The sequence below is a fragment of the Microdochium trichocladiopsis genome (genome assembly GCF_020744255.1).
Source record: "Microdochium trichocladiopsis strain MPI-CAGE-CH-0230 chromosome Unknown B0I36scaffold_3, whole genome shotgun sequence".
Lineage (NCBI taxonomy): Eukaryota > Fungi > Ascomycota > Sordariomycetes > Xylariales > Microdochiaceae > Microdochium > Microdochium trichocladiopsis.
The window spans coordinates 3,594,548-3,607,271 of NW_025763546.1; the positions used below are offsets into that span (position 1 = coordinate 3,594,548).

Genomic DNA, 12,724 nt, shown 5'->3' on the forward strand with positions numbered 1-12,724 from the left:
ACACACACACACACAGATGGTCACCTTACGTGTGCAGCGGTAGTCTGCGTATGATATGTGGAGAACAAGACACTCGGCGCGCCCTTGCGCAAGAAGTTGCTGTCGCTGTTGGCATAGCTGCTCCTCTTTTGCTTCATGCGGTGTGCAGCGCTGGGGAAGATCCTGCACTGGGGAGGACTCACACAGGAACATGAATAACGAGACGGCTGTGGCACAAGAAACAGCCATGGGCATGCGCTTTCATAGAACATGTTTGAGTCCGTATGAATAACGGCGATGCTATCAAATCCTGTGGCTACTAGAACTAAAGATGGGTCCACGAAGAACCGTGAAACGCAAACTTCAATCGCCAAATGCGCCGTGCTATCCTTCTATGACCATAAAACAGCTGGTGGTCAGAGTAAGCTCAACGCCGCCTGCCGGTGACCGCATCGGCAGGGTATGCATGAATGTCCCAATCATAAAATCCTCGTCAAGTTGCAGACAACGTGCAAGGTGACACCTCGGCTGCTGCGAAGAACGCTCATATACAGAAACAGGCTGGGAATCAAGTGAGGGGTATTACCACTTGACTCCAGAATCAAGGTTGAAATCGCTCGAACGGAAGAAGCCAAAGAAGCTCAGATGGTGAGTCCAAGTTGGATCAACTCAATCAGATCAGCTCGAAGCCATCGTCCTCGCGGGCGAGTTCTGAATGCTCCTCGACAGGGCCGTTGTTCTGGCGGCGAAGCATGTTGCGAGCCCGACGACCCTGCAGCGCGTCTCCATTGCTATCAACGATCTCGTATTCGTTCTCGACGAGTCGCTCAGTGGCTCGAGTGGCTCGAGGGTTCTCCTTGACGAACATCTCCAGCGACAGCGGTCGGCCCGGGGTGTCTGTCCGATCAAAGCTGTACAGGAAACCGTCCGTGGGGCTCCGAACGTCGCGAGCACCTGGCATGTCCTCGGAAAGGTAGTCGATCAGGTTGTTAGGATCTGAAAGCTGGACGCGGGCGTCCAGGTGGGCGCGGAAGCGGCTCTGAGGCATGTCGATGTGAGCCATCGGCCGGGTCAGCTTGCTCACGTTGTGTGTCTGTTGGCGGTAGCCACTGTAAGGTGTGAGTCAACGATCCTGATCCTGAAAAGGAAGCCGGTCTTTTCATATGAGGGAGACTCACGTCCAAAGCTTCTCGGGCCGGACCCGGCCGTCATCATCGACACCAGAGACATGGGACCAGACATTCATGGACCGGCGCACGCCAGGGAGGGGACGACCGCCGTGGGCCCACTTCTGCTTGTGGTCTCGGTCCCGCTTGGCGTCTTGAGCGTCGCTGCGCAGATCGCGAAGATCAGAGGTAGACATGGTTGGGGTTGGTTGCCGAAGATCGACGAGCGAGGTTTCCAGGATGTCCTGTTTAAAGGTGTGCCGACGTTCGTGCCGGCCGGGGTGTATATGAAAGACCAAGAGTGTTGCAGAAGAGGCCTAAAGTTTGTGATGTGGTAGGATGTAGGTCGGCGGAATCGGCGTGAGGTGGTCGAGGGTGCGGATGGCTTAAGCAGGAGAGAGCAGAAGACAGGAGCTGAGTCTCAGGACGGAAAGGCGAGGAGAAGGCGTGGTATCACTCTGGGCAGTTGCGATGGGGGTCAGGCAGTCCAAGCACGGGGGATGTGCTTGCTTGGAAGGGTGAGTCTTTGAGGGCGGGTTCGAGAACAAAGGCAAGCAAGTGCTTGCCAGGTACAGGTTGGCAGGTTTGAAGGATCACCAAGACGAGACGAGGCGAGACGAGGGCTAGAGAAGGCGTGAAGGGGGGCAGCTTGGTTGTTTATATTGCCATGCGCGGGATAGGGGGCCATGAATGACCGGACAGTGGTGACTCGGCCGTGGTGTCAAAGGGCCGCGGGTCGATGGCGGCAAGGCGCGGCCGGATGACTCAATGGGGCAACCTGGGAAGGCACGCACTTGCCCGCACCACACTGTCAGATGCGTGCCTGCCTGCTCCGGCAACACACCTTGGCGGCGGCGCGTGCGATTGGCTGCAGGGGGGTGCAGGGCGCAGACAGCCAACCTCTGGCCCGGGTGATTCATTCCAACTCATCTTAGATGATGACTGAGCTCGGCCGGAGCAGTGCAAGTGTCCCATGTCATCGCGACGGCCGCGCTTGGCTTGGGGGAGATAAGCCCCTTATCGATAGTCACGGCGCTGCCATCCGCATGACGCAATCCCCAACAGGCCTGGCACGAGCACGGCCTGCTCAGCCTCGACAAACCGGTTTCTTTGTGCTGCTCAACATGTCGCAAGCAGCCATCGTCGCCAGAAGGGCAGAGCACGCATGCAGCCGAGCAGGCCCAGGGTCTGAAGGGCCACGGGAGCTTCAGGATGCCCTCAGCTCCGGGCTCGCGTCCCCAACGCGGTCAGATGGAGGGGGAGGGTCAGGAGGTCCCGAGTCTAATGCAGCCCCTTATCAGCCAGCCAGCACCCCATCCGTCTCCCGAGGCACCGCCGCCCGCCATCAGGGTGGCCCCCAATCTCCCGGCCTTATCATTCTCCGTTCCACCAAGGCAGGAGGGAGCACGCCCGTCCTCGGAGACGCGATAAGAGAGAGTTGCGTCGAGGATTCGCGTTACAACCTTCGCTGAAAACAGTCGCGAGCTGTCTGGGCACCGGGCTGATCCGGGTCGGAGTCCATGGCTCTCCTGGCTGACAACCAGAGGATAACGGCCAGAAGCTGTCTGATTCCCAGGTCGAATCATGCCCGCAGGTGACGACATGTGCTCTGGTGACGGAGGCAGTGATGACAGAGCAGTCATCGCGAATCAGCTGGTACGTACTGGCTGAGTCGCGTGCCTGGACCTCCAGGGCTGTCTGTCATCAACACCAAGGCAGAGAGGGTCCTAGAATACCGATGACTGCCACGAGGCAGCCAATGAGGCAGCCCCTAGCCAATACCGTGCTCGGATGAGCGGCTGCCTCTGATGGGGGGCGTTCTTACACTTCACTCTGGCTGTCTCGTGTTTCTCGGGCGAACCCGCTTTGAGACGGCTGCATCCATCCAGCTGTGATACAAGTTGTGCCACACGAAAGGGCAGCTGCAGGCACATCACCAAGGCCTCTTGTCCTCCCCTTCCCAGGGCGTTCTTGGTTGTTTACTCCAACAGCCAGCGGCATCCACAGCGATGCTTCCCCACACTGGCAATGGCACAACACAGCGGGGAATCCCGGCAACCCCCACACGGGCGACGCGCCCATGCCGCCTGTGCCGTGGTAGTGTGCTGCACCCAGCAATTCCAGCCAGCCTCGGCAAGCCAGCTTGTTCGGACTCCATCGATAGCGTATGCAAGTGGCTACGATAGTTGCACGAATGGCAACATTTGCATTGACATGCTCTATCGCTGGAGGTCCAGTGGGAAAGTGGCAGCCTTGAGGGACGTCATCATCAACCAGACACATGTCTGACCCGCACCCGTCGTCATGCGGCCAGATAAGCCATGTGCTCCTCCCCCCGAGACAGGGATGCCGATAACATCACGACCCTCCAAGTGCAGTAAAGTGCTGTATGTACTCGAACTCGATCGAGGCGACGTTGCATCTCTTCCCCCAACTGCTCTCGCCCGAGTTCTCAGGCTTGTGAGAGAACACACCTTGGCTTGCGTCCTTTGATTTGCCGGAGGGACACACGCAAGCGACGACTCGCGGTAGGCTTCACATGAAACAACGCAGTCCAGGGGAGCCGCCTTGCTTTGACCCTTTGTCTGGGTGGAGACGTCCTCTCCGCACCAGACCCCTTCCACGATCGGTCCCCATCGATGATGTCGACATCAATGCCTGCAAGAGGCCCAGCTGTGCCTACTGTAGGTCGATAGATTGCCTTGGAGATCCACCGGGGTAGCCAGCGGCTCCTTATGGCTGTGCTGTGCCCTGCTGTGGCGGCGCAGCAGCCAGGACGACAGATGATGCTGGTGATGACGATGCGGGCGCCCCGGCGGCGCGTGGCGCTGCTATCATTGGAGAAAAACACCCGCCATGTGGGATCCCATGACCATCTCCCCCCCTTCCGGCCACTTCCCTCAAATGGAATGCCCGTCCAGAGAGTACTTGCAGACAGATTACTTGCATGCCTATGAAAGCAAGTTCGGCCAGCCGAGGAAAAAGCGGGGAGGAGAGATGACATCTGAATTACATTGCTGGGAGGACCTGCTGACCCTGTCAGATACTAGGCGAGCTAGGTAGACTTCCTTGAACCAGTCTCACGAAGTTCGTGACTGGGAAATAATTGGCTGGTGCATTTGCCGAGGAGGCGGGCATTGCAAAGCTGGACGACGCAGGCTTGAGGGCGATCAGTCGACGAAATTTTACGTCACAGCCGACAGCTGCTTTGTTGCCTTGTTTTCCAATGCCAGTAACGTGTGAGAGCATACAGGGGGTCCCCTTTGTGTTATTCATTTCGCAGCTGGCCTCAGTTGTTGTAACCAGTGGTTGATGCACTTGTTCACTGAGCGGGTCAGGCGCCAACTCCAGGGCTGCAGGCCGAGGGGGGGGGGGGGGGGCATGCGCTGAAGCGTGCGTGTGGCACTTACACGCACACAACCGAAGGCGAGGTCTGAGCAGCAGCTACAGGAACGACAGCCCTCAAAGACCGGTGCGCGCTTGGTCCGGCATGCCCTTCAACCAAGATTCGTCAAATTGCAATGTTTCCCAAGTAGCTGGACGAAACGAAGGGCCTCAGGCCAAAATGTGACGTCATGCAGGCCCCTGCTCCCACAGCTTGACACTGACAAGTGCGGTGTCCGAATTCTGGCTGTCGGTGCGTCGCCACCAGCTGGAAGCACCGCATCTAACCACCTCCCTTTGGGACACAGCAATACTCTCGGGGGTCCCTTGAGGATCTGGGGCTTCCTCATGTCTTACCACAAGTCCCAAAACCCCCCTAGCAGTTGTTCTGCATTTGAGTGTTCTTGTCCGCTTCTGGTGGATGTACGGTACTCGACGACAAGCTCTATACTAGGAAGTTTTCGAGTAGTCATTTTATTTTGTGTCCAGAGTTTCTCGTGGTGTATCCATTGCGAGTTGCGCTCTGGAATGAAGACAGCTTGCTTGTTCAAAAGTTCGTTCAAGGGATGTCTCTGAACTCCATCATCGCTGGACGTTCTCTGCTCTCCCCTGTGCGGCCGGTCTGGGAGGTTGCCTCTATGCGGGGTATGATACTCTTCGCTGGTGTTCATGTTTCAATGACGGCCTGCTCCCGAGGTATGGCGAAATCTGTGCGTGCTCCCGCTATCTCCCCGGGCCCTTGCTGCACGTTCCCACGCCCGGTCGTGAGCCTCAAGCGCATAGGCAACGACTTCCGGCTGCCTAGAGGGGCCCACAGACTGGAAGCCCAATGCTCTGATTTCCTCCATCCTCTGATAGTCATTTAGATAGTCTTGCAAAGGCTTCGAGGACTCTGGTGTAAAAGTTTCGCTCGGTAATTGACCCAGGCTGGCGCTCATGCTACCACCTCGTGAAACGTCATGCTCGTCGAGAAGCCCTTCGCCTGTTGAGTGACCTTGGCTGGCGGTACTGCCCGCATCTACTGAAACGTCATGCTCTTTGAGAATGGCAGCTGCAATATCTCTGAGCTGGGCGTCAGAATGTTGTGCAATGGTTCTAATCTCGTTGAGCGTTTCCGTCGGTATCATGTGCTGGTGTCTGAGCATGTCCAACGCTCGACGTTTGACGACCAGTGCCGGATTTTTTAGGCATTTCCCAATTCCCAAAAGGACTGGATGTTGCAGGGTGAGGCGTTCTTGATCATTTGAACCAGCATTGAACGGCAATTGTGATTCGAAACCCGGATGTTGCTTCATCTCGTAGCTGATCACAGTCAACAGTCCCAGCACCAGAGCCGCGTCTCCTTTGGCCCCCACTGTGGCCAGAAGCTCGACGAAAAGTCTCGAAGAGTTAGGCAGTCCTACATTGGGAGATCCAAAATGTTTTGAGATCTGTCGCAGCGTTTCGTGGAAGGGGCTGACGACAACTTCCCCCAATGCATTGACGCCTACCACATGGGCATACACAGTCCCAGCGGTTCGCGCAACCACGAGCGCGCCAGAGTCGCCTGGAGCGACAGCTATTTCCTGGATGTTAGAGTCTGAAACGAACATGGACTGCGTTGGACTCACCATCTCCCTGTTCCATCACGACTGTCCACATGATGGCATGGTGATGAGGATAAGTCAATGCTCCGAGAAGGGCAGGGACAGAGTCAAGCTTCCCCTTTTTGACCCGGCCTTGCGAGGCGGTTATGTAGACATCTATGTCCAATCCTGGTTCCTTGTCACTGACACTATCTAATATCCGGGGCTGCGGGGAGTTCTGGGAGTCCCAGTAAAGGTTTGGGAGGATCTGAGTCGTGCCCGAGAGTGGGAACAGTGCCCAATCAAGGTGGTCTGAGCCGTAGCTTCTGATGGGGGAGGGTTCCACGATCGAATTAATGATGGCGGATCTTGTGCTCTCACCCGGATGCAATGACACCTCAGAGTCTGATTGCACTGGATCCCGAGCGGTCGAGGTTTTCTGTGGGGCACTACGAGAGTCGGCCTCAGACGGTAAGTCGTACGATATGCCATCAAAATCCTCGCTGTCGCTATCTTCATCATACATCGAACTTGAGTCGGTAGAGTTCAACAGGTCTAGGTCTTTAGCACTTCTGCTCAGTTGCCAAGGGTCGCCGAACATGCCGTGATAAGCTGTGAGACAGAATGGCTTGTTGTCGACCTGCACCAGGCATCCAATGGTCGAAATCCGCGCCCCTCCTGTGGCCCAGTGCAGAGAGGCGCCACAGAGCGTGGTTTGACTGAGGTCTGAGCCATAGATTGCGATGCTGCCGGTGGCACTCTGAGCGATGACTATGTCGACGCCTGTCGTAAGACGCAGCGGCTCGTCGCTCGCCCAGAAGTACAAATCGTACGAAGGATATGGTGAGCTTGCGCTGGCATTACTTTGGCCAGAAATAGACAGGATGCCTCCGGAGGATAGTATGCTTCGGCGGTCCCTCACTGTGCGGAGGTATTGGCGGGCGACTAGACCTTTGCGGAACAACTTGTCAAGCTTTTTCAGTATCCAGGGCGGGCAACAGACGAGGACTGAGGGGTACATCTCCAGCCGGGAGGGTCCGCACATTCGGAGATAGTAGTCAATGTTGCTGGCATGCTGGCGAACCCGTGAATCGCTCTCGACGGCCTGCCTTAGGATGTCAACAACCGTCTCGAATCTTTTGACGTGGCCTTTTTCGATCTGCGACGTTGTGTCTAGGAAAACCAAGGTCTTTGGTCTTGAGAAGGGAATTTCGAGGGTGTGTGGTGGTGATTGTGTGGCTGGCGGACCTGCTTGTATTGTGGACACTGGTGGCGTGGCAGGCACTGCTGGTAGTGGTGGTGCTCCTGGAGGTGCTGCTGATGGTGGTATTGGTGGTGCCGGCGCCGAGAGCAATGGTGTTGGGACTATTTGTGGCAGCGTGGCGGGTGACAAGGCTGCTGCTGTTGCTGTTGCTGTTGCTGCTGGCGATGGAGGCGACCTCGGCGGGACCGATCTAAAAGTCTGACTCGGTGAAGACGGGGAGGTAGGCGATGATGGCTTGCGAGTTGGGCGAAGCCAGATGCTTGGCGGCAGCAGAGAGCCTGCCTTGCCATGCTGCGCCTGCTCGTGGATGTGGTGGACAGCCCTGGCGGTTAGCAAATACTCGTAACGCCGTGGAGCAGGCGAACCAGACTGCGAGCCCAGCCGAGCCCAGCCAAGAGGCCTGAGCTTGCGCAAGTGAGTCGCACCTACCTGACCGGAAGACGCGCCTGCCGCTGGGTGTGCTGGCGGGATGCAGGAGCTGCCTATGGACCTGCTGAGCTTGTTAGACGCCAGCCCTGGAGAGGCATGATGAGGCCCTCGTCACAACAAGGAACGGTGCGTCGTACGCTGTGGCCGGGCCGGACGCGGCACCCGGTGGATGTCCTTTCATCTTCTGCCTTGTCCCGAGAATTGCAGCGCAGCCCGTCCCTGCAAGATCACGGCCGGTCGCTGCCCCTCTGACTCCTCATGCCGGAAGGCGTTTGTGACAAATGATGCGTCTGGTGAGTCTGCTGGCGTGCGAATGCACCTCGAGATCCGTGCAGGCGGCGTCACAAATTTCATGTCTGAAGTTGACCACGACTGGCCTACGGCAGCGGCAGTCGCAGCAGCGCCTCCAACTTATGGTGCAGGACAGGTTCGCTCTCTGGGGCTGACCTGACCTGACCTGACCTGACCTGACCTGCATGTCTCGGATCATGTACCCTGCAGGGGCGCAGGAGGTGGCATCTGGTTGGCTCTCATGGGCAGCTATCGCGGCGGCTGTGTATTCCGCACACGACCTTGCAGTGCTTGCTGTGGCAGTGCTGCCGAGCATCAATCCCACCGCCGAGGGCCTCCGTCGTGACGACAGATGCTGAAGGTATCGTGCGTGTACTGTTCTCCCAATTGGTAAATCCCGCGGACGTTTCTTCATCTTCGAAGCACCCAAAGAGCATGTTAAGCCAGCGTCAGGATGCTGCTGGGCCCTACCACTTCCGAAAGAAGCGACATCACGTCACGACTCCTGCGCAGCTCACAGCAACCAGAGTCGTTCGTGACATACTTCCAGCACTATGAGTACGCCATCTGTGGCCCCCTCGGTCAGGGGAGGGCCTTCCGCAGCCACGAGGAGATCATCCAGGCAGCCGCGTCCCTATGCAACAATCCCGTCATGTCGAGGGCCGACTTTGAAGCACTCACGTTCGCTGGCAGAGTTGTCAGCCCTCAGGACAGGGAGCGGGCAACAGGCGGCCTTACTGCTGTCGCCCTTATGGTGGTCTCCGACTCCAAAGACTACTACTCGACGATATTCCGTGGTACGGTAAAGTGGGAGCCCCAAGAACCCTTCCTCACTTTCCTGCAGAATTTATTCAGCACCGGTCCATCAACAACGGCGGGTCAACCTGGTGGGATTCACACTATCTATGACCAGAAGAAACTCAAGTTGTGGAAATTACATTCCAGATTTGACCTAGAGATAGTCGGCACGAACGACATCTTTGAGCATCTGAAGCTGGACCCGATGGCCAGAACTCTCAAGATCTTCCACCAGGTGGCTTTCCTGAGAGCGCAGCTGCGACTGGCTGACGGACTCCCATTGGAGATGAATTTCGAAGAGTCTCTGAAACGGTGAGGGCTCATGCCGGACCCGTACACTGCCTCGTGTACTAATCAAAATTAAACGTGTATCAGCGGGTGCCTTCCGCCACAGCTCGTGTTCGAAACTCTCGTGTTGAACCAGCTGATACTGCTGCCAGTCTTGACTGATCGAAGGTCCAATAACCTCCTCGAAAAGCTCATCAGAAGAAATGGTTTCGACCCAACCATGCGCGATTATGACATCGTGCGCCAGATCCCCCCAGACTTCGTTTTCAGCGTCTGGGCAGCTCGCCTGGACGAGTTGCATGATTTTATAAAGCGGCCACCGCCAGGAAACTCGATTGTTGCTTGGTTTGAGCGACATACATCGGAAAGAAACGCACTCACGGTGGCTATTCTGGGTCTGTTCCTCACAGTTGTCATCGGAATCTTTGGCCTGGTGGTTGCTGTACTACAGCTAGTGCTTGCGTGGTATGCCTACAAATATCCCATAGCTGACTCATAAATCGCGAAGGTCTTGGATGTTGCCAGTCCTGTTTGTGCAGAGGGGAACGTTTCATAGCATATTGCGGGACGCTGGAAACTGTACATGAATTTGTGGATTTTGGAATGGGCGAAGTCTTCAACTAGGACAGATTCCTTGGGCAGCGCAAGGTCAACAGTGTAGCGACATAAATAGCAGAGCAAGTGTGCATCCTGAAAATATGTGATAGAACATCCGCTACTGCCAAATACAACTCTCTACATGTTATAGACTCCCATAGATGGAACTTGGCCAACCAACTTCTCATTGGTGGTTGGCTGGAACTTCTTCTCCTTGTACCACTCCTGCGCCACGACCGACAGCTCCTCGACCTCGGAGAAGTCAAAGGACGGGGCGTCCAAGAGCTCAAAGATGCCCCTGGCGTACGCCGGGTCAATGTTGTATTGCTGGGCGAGGTATTTTTTCTATGTGATCCCGGGCAAGTCAAATGTCAGTGAATCTGGACGGATAGAGAGACGAGACAACAACGACTGGGTTCAGGATAAAAAAGATGCCCGCCCTGAGGCAAGATCCCGATGCGCCAAGAAAGTGGATGGGCCTCCTCCCCCTTACCTGGATCTCTGGATACTGCACGATGCTCAGGTACTTTGCGGTGTTCTTGCACGTGTTCTGGCGCTCCTGCTCGGTCATGACGCGCCGCCACAGCTCGCGGGCCTGGTCGTACTCGCTGGCCTTGCCCTCGTGCCAGTAGTGGCTCTTGCGGCTGACAATGTTGTCGTTCACGACGTAAGGGGCCTCGGCCGTGTCCGGGCGGAACTTGTGCGCGAAGCTGTTGGGCGCGTACTGCTTGTTGCCGGCGTGGTTGGCGTCGGTGCGCATGGCGCCGTCGAAGTTGAGCGAGGCGTACGACTGGGCCATGAAGGGGCAGTTGACGGGGACCTGGTGCAGGTTGACGCCGATGCGGTGGTACTGGGCGTCGCGGTAGAAGAACATGCGGAACTGCAGCAGCGGGTCCGGGGAGTCCTCGATGCCCGGGACCATGCTGCCGGGCGAGAAGGCCGACTGCTCGACGTCCCGGTGGAAGTTCTCCGGGTTCTTGTTGAGCACGAGCCGGCCAAACTCCTTCATCGGGAACTGGTCCCGCGGCCAGACCTTGGTCACGTCGAAAGGATCAAAGCCCAGCACGTCCGGGTCCGCCTGGTCCGGCTGCATGACCTGCACCTTAGCCATCCACTCGATCTCCTCGCCCTTCTCGATGGCCGCCCAGAGGTCCCGCTTCGAGTAGTCCGGGTCCCTCCCGCACATGGCGACGGCCTCCTCGTCGGTGAACGTCTTTTGCCCGTGCTTGGCAATGAAGTGGTACTTGATGTACACAAACTCGCCGTTCTTGTTGACCCACTTGAACGTGTGACACCCGTAGCCGTGGTTGTTGCGCCAGCCCTGAGGCGTGCCGTGGTCGCTGAAGAACATCATTCCCGCGTGGTTGCCCTCGGGCGTGTTGGCGAGGAGGTCGAACAGCGCGTCAAAGTCGAGCAGGAAGTTGGCCGGGTTGCGAGACTGGGAGCGGATGACGTCTGGGCCCTGGATCGGGTCCCGGCAAAAGAATATGGGCTTTGTGTTTTTTGTTTTGACAAATCAGCACTGGCGTGTCTCTCGAGTCTTCTCCTGGAGAATGAGTGAAGCGGCAGGTGTGCGGACTCAAGGAACTCACAAAGTTTAGGCCGACGATGTCATAGTTGCCCTCTTGTGTATAGAACTTGATGGCAAACCCACGAGGGTTGCGTCCTTCATCCGGGAATTCCCTGCCAAAAGTCACAGTAGAGAATCGCATGAAGATCGGTGTCTTGTCGCCAACGGTGGACAAGAAATTGGCCTTGGTGAGCTCAGACACATCCTGGGTGCACTCGAAATAACCGAACGCGCCGGATCCGCAGGGGTGGACCATGCGCTCGAGGTTCTTGGACCTGTTGAAATGCTGCTGCTTTCTGTGGTGGTATTAGATTTATGTATCAGGAAACGCTTGTACTCGAGCTCCACTGACTGCAACAAGAATGTGTCGCTGACCAGCGGAAGGCCGCCAACCGTTTTGCTGTGGGCACTGTTGCAAGATGACAATTAGCACATAGCCATGCTCCTGCTCCCCCAAGGGCGCTTCAGAATGGTCACGCACGGATCTGGGAACGGAATGCCCTCGTTATTGGTAAAGTATGCGCCATCGTCCGCCCGCTTCCCTCCAGAGGTGACACCAGAGACTTTGGAGATGATGTCGGCCGGCCCTTCGTTTGCGCTTTGCATGTGGCTCATCCTTGGCCCGCGTCGTTCGCCCATGACTTCGGCCCCAATGGCAGTGGCTGTGGCCATAAGGGGATGCTGTTTTGCGTTCATTGCGTTCATTGCGTCCCAAAAGTTGCAATCCGTTATATGTTTGTGAGGTTGGATTTCAGGTTCCAGACTCCCTCGTGCTCAAGTCGTTCCGGCCTGTCCAAAGAACTCTTGTCGCCACGAATGCTGTGACGAATATTGCTGTTCTAGGGATGTAGTAATGGTATTAGATATTCCCCAATTCCTGAGGGATGGTGGGGGGAATCGGGATTAAGTAACTGATGAGCCTCGGGGTAGCTCCAATTCGAGGGATTGTACTTCGTCATGACTGATAATGCCAATGATGCCAACATTATCTGCATGAATCCAGGACGTAACTATGATGGTCCCATTACCAACGAAGGAGAGCTTTCTCCGGAGTCTGGACGGGATGTTCCAACAATTGGTTGGAAAAGCGCCTGATTCTGAACATGGGAGGTTGTTGGTGGCCGAGCTGTCACATAGCCGTTGGTGTAATGCACGACAAATGATTCGGTCATCTGGTACTTCCTCCTATCACGCTAGCCGGAGCGGATACCAATCCAAGGTCGCCCGCGCCGGGATCGTGCATAATACCCCACAGTTGACAGGTACAAGTTTGCAGGCGGGCGGAGAGGAGACTCCGGCTTGATCACCACTCTTAGCAGTAACATACATGGCAGTATCGCCCATGACCCCGGCTAACCTGCGTCGCTGGCAGTCGAACACGATTGCATGCAAG

General features: G+C 56.5%; 5 protein-coding genes across 5 annotated transcripts; 2 read left to right on the forward strand and 3 right to left on the reverse strand.

Moving 5' to 3' along the window:
* Positions 1-652: 652 nt before the first annotated feature.
* B0I36DRAFT_347451 (uncharacterized protein) lies at positions 653-1,342 on the reverse strand (the record flags this gene model as incomplete). The annotated part of the gene is made up of 2 exons (XM_046156572.1): positions 653-1,088; positions 1,158-1,342. The coding sequence occupies 2 exons, from the start codon at positions 1,340-1,342 to the stop codon at positions 653-655; spliced, it is 621 nt and encodes a 206-aa protein (XP_046015807.1).
* Positions 1,343-1,956: 614 nt separating this feature from the next.
* Positions 1,957-2,791, forward strand: B0I36DRAFT_95992 (uncharacterized protein). The gene has a single exon (XM_046163652.1). It carries the CDS (start codon positions 2,081-2,083, stop codon positions 2,615-2,617), a length of 537 nt encoding a protein of 178 aa, XP_046015808.1. The 5' UTR covers positions 1,957-2,080; the 3' UTR covers positions 2,618-2,791.
* Positions 2,792-5,650: 2,859 nt separating this feature from the next.
* Positions 5,651-8,117, reverse strand: B0I36DRAFT_96042 (uncharacterized protein). Its single transcript, XM_046163653.1, has 3 exons — positions 7,925-8,117; positions 7,788-7,848; positions 5,651-7,655 (listed from the first exon to the last, which is right to left on the reverse strand). The coding sequence occupies exons 1-3, from the start codon at positions 7,966-7,968 to the stop codon at positions 6,102-6,104; spliced, it is 1,659 nt and encodes a 552-aa protein (XP_046015809.1). The 5' UTR covers positions 7,969-8,117; the 3' UTR covers positions 5,651-6,101.
* Positions 8,118-8,406: 289 nt separating this feature from the next.
* B0I36DRAFT_318948 (uncharacterized protein) lies at positions 8,407-9,900 on the forward strand. The gene is made up of 2 exons (XM_046153350.1): positions 8,407-9,188; positions 9,252-9,900. Exons 1-2 carry the CDS (start codon positions 8,533-8,535, stop codon positions 9,661-9,663), a joined length of 1,068 nt encoding a protein of 355 aa, XP_046015810.1. The 5' UTR covers positions 8,407-8,532; the 3' UTR covers positions 9,664-9,900.
* B0I36DRAFT_406285 (catalase-like domain-containing protein) lies at positions 9,741-12,448 on the reverse strand. The gene is made up of 5 exons (XM_046161808.1): positions 11,813-12,448; positions 11,684-11,740; positions 11,354-11,627; positions 10,255-11,253; positions 9,741-10,106 (listed from the first exon to the last, which is right to left on the reverse strand). The coding sequence occupies exons 1-5, from the start codon at positions 12,034-12,036 to the stop codon at positions 9,900-9,902; spliced, it is 1,761 nt and encodes a 586-aa protein (XP_046015811.1). The 5' UTR covers positions 12,037-12,448; the 3' UTR covers positions 9,741-9,899.
* Positions 12,449-12,724: the final 276 nt, after the last annotated feature.

Bases quoted from the DNA above. Each gene is read 5' to 3' on its own strand.
- B0I36DRAFT_95992 (XM_046163652.1), top strand. From the start codon at position 2,081: ATGATGACTGAGCTCGGCCGGAGCAGTGCAAGTGTCCCATGTCATCGC.
- B0I36DRAFT_406285 (XM_046161808.1), bottom strand. From the start codon at position 12,036: ATGAACGCAATGAACGCAAAACAGCATCCCCTTATGGCCACAGCCACT. The intron at 11,254-11,353 runs GTGAGTTCCTTG...AAAAACACAAAG, and splicing joins ACATCGTCGGCCTAAACTTT to CCCATATTCTTTTGCCGGGA. The intron at 10,107-10,254 runs GTAAGGGGGAGG...GGGATCACATAG, and splicing joins TGCAGTATCCAGAGATCCAG to AAAAAATACCTCGCCCAGCA.
- B0I36DRAFT_318948 (XM_046153350.1), top strand. From the start codon at position 8,533: ATGCTGCTGGGCCCTACCACTTCCGAAAGAAGCGACATCACGTCACGA. The intron at 9,189-9,251 runs GTGAGGGCTCAT...AACGTGTATCAG, and splicing joins TTCGAAGAGTCTCTGAAACG to CGGGTGCCTTCCGCCACAGC.
- B0I36DRAFT_96042 (XM_046163653.1), bottom strand. From the start codon at position 7,968: ATGAAAGGACATCCACCGGGTGCCGCGTCCGGCCCGGCCACAGC. The intron at 7,849-7,924 runs GTACGACGCACC...CAAGCTCAGCAG, and splicing joins GCGTCCGGCCCGGCCACAGC to GTCCATAGGCAGCTCCTGCA. The intron at 7,656-7,787 runs GTAGGTGCGACT...ATCCACGAGCAG, and splicing joins CAGGCGCGTCTTCCGGTCAG to GCGCAGCATGGCAAGGCAGG.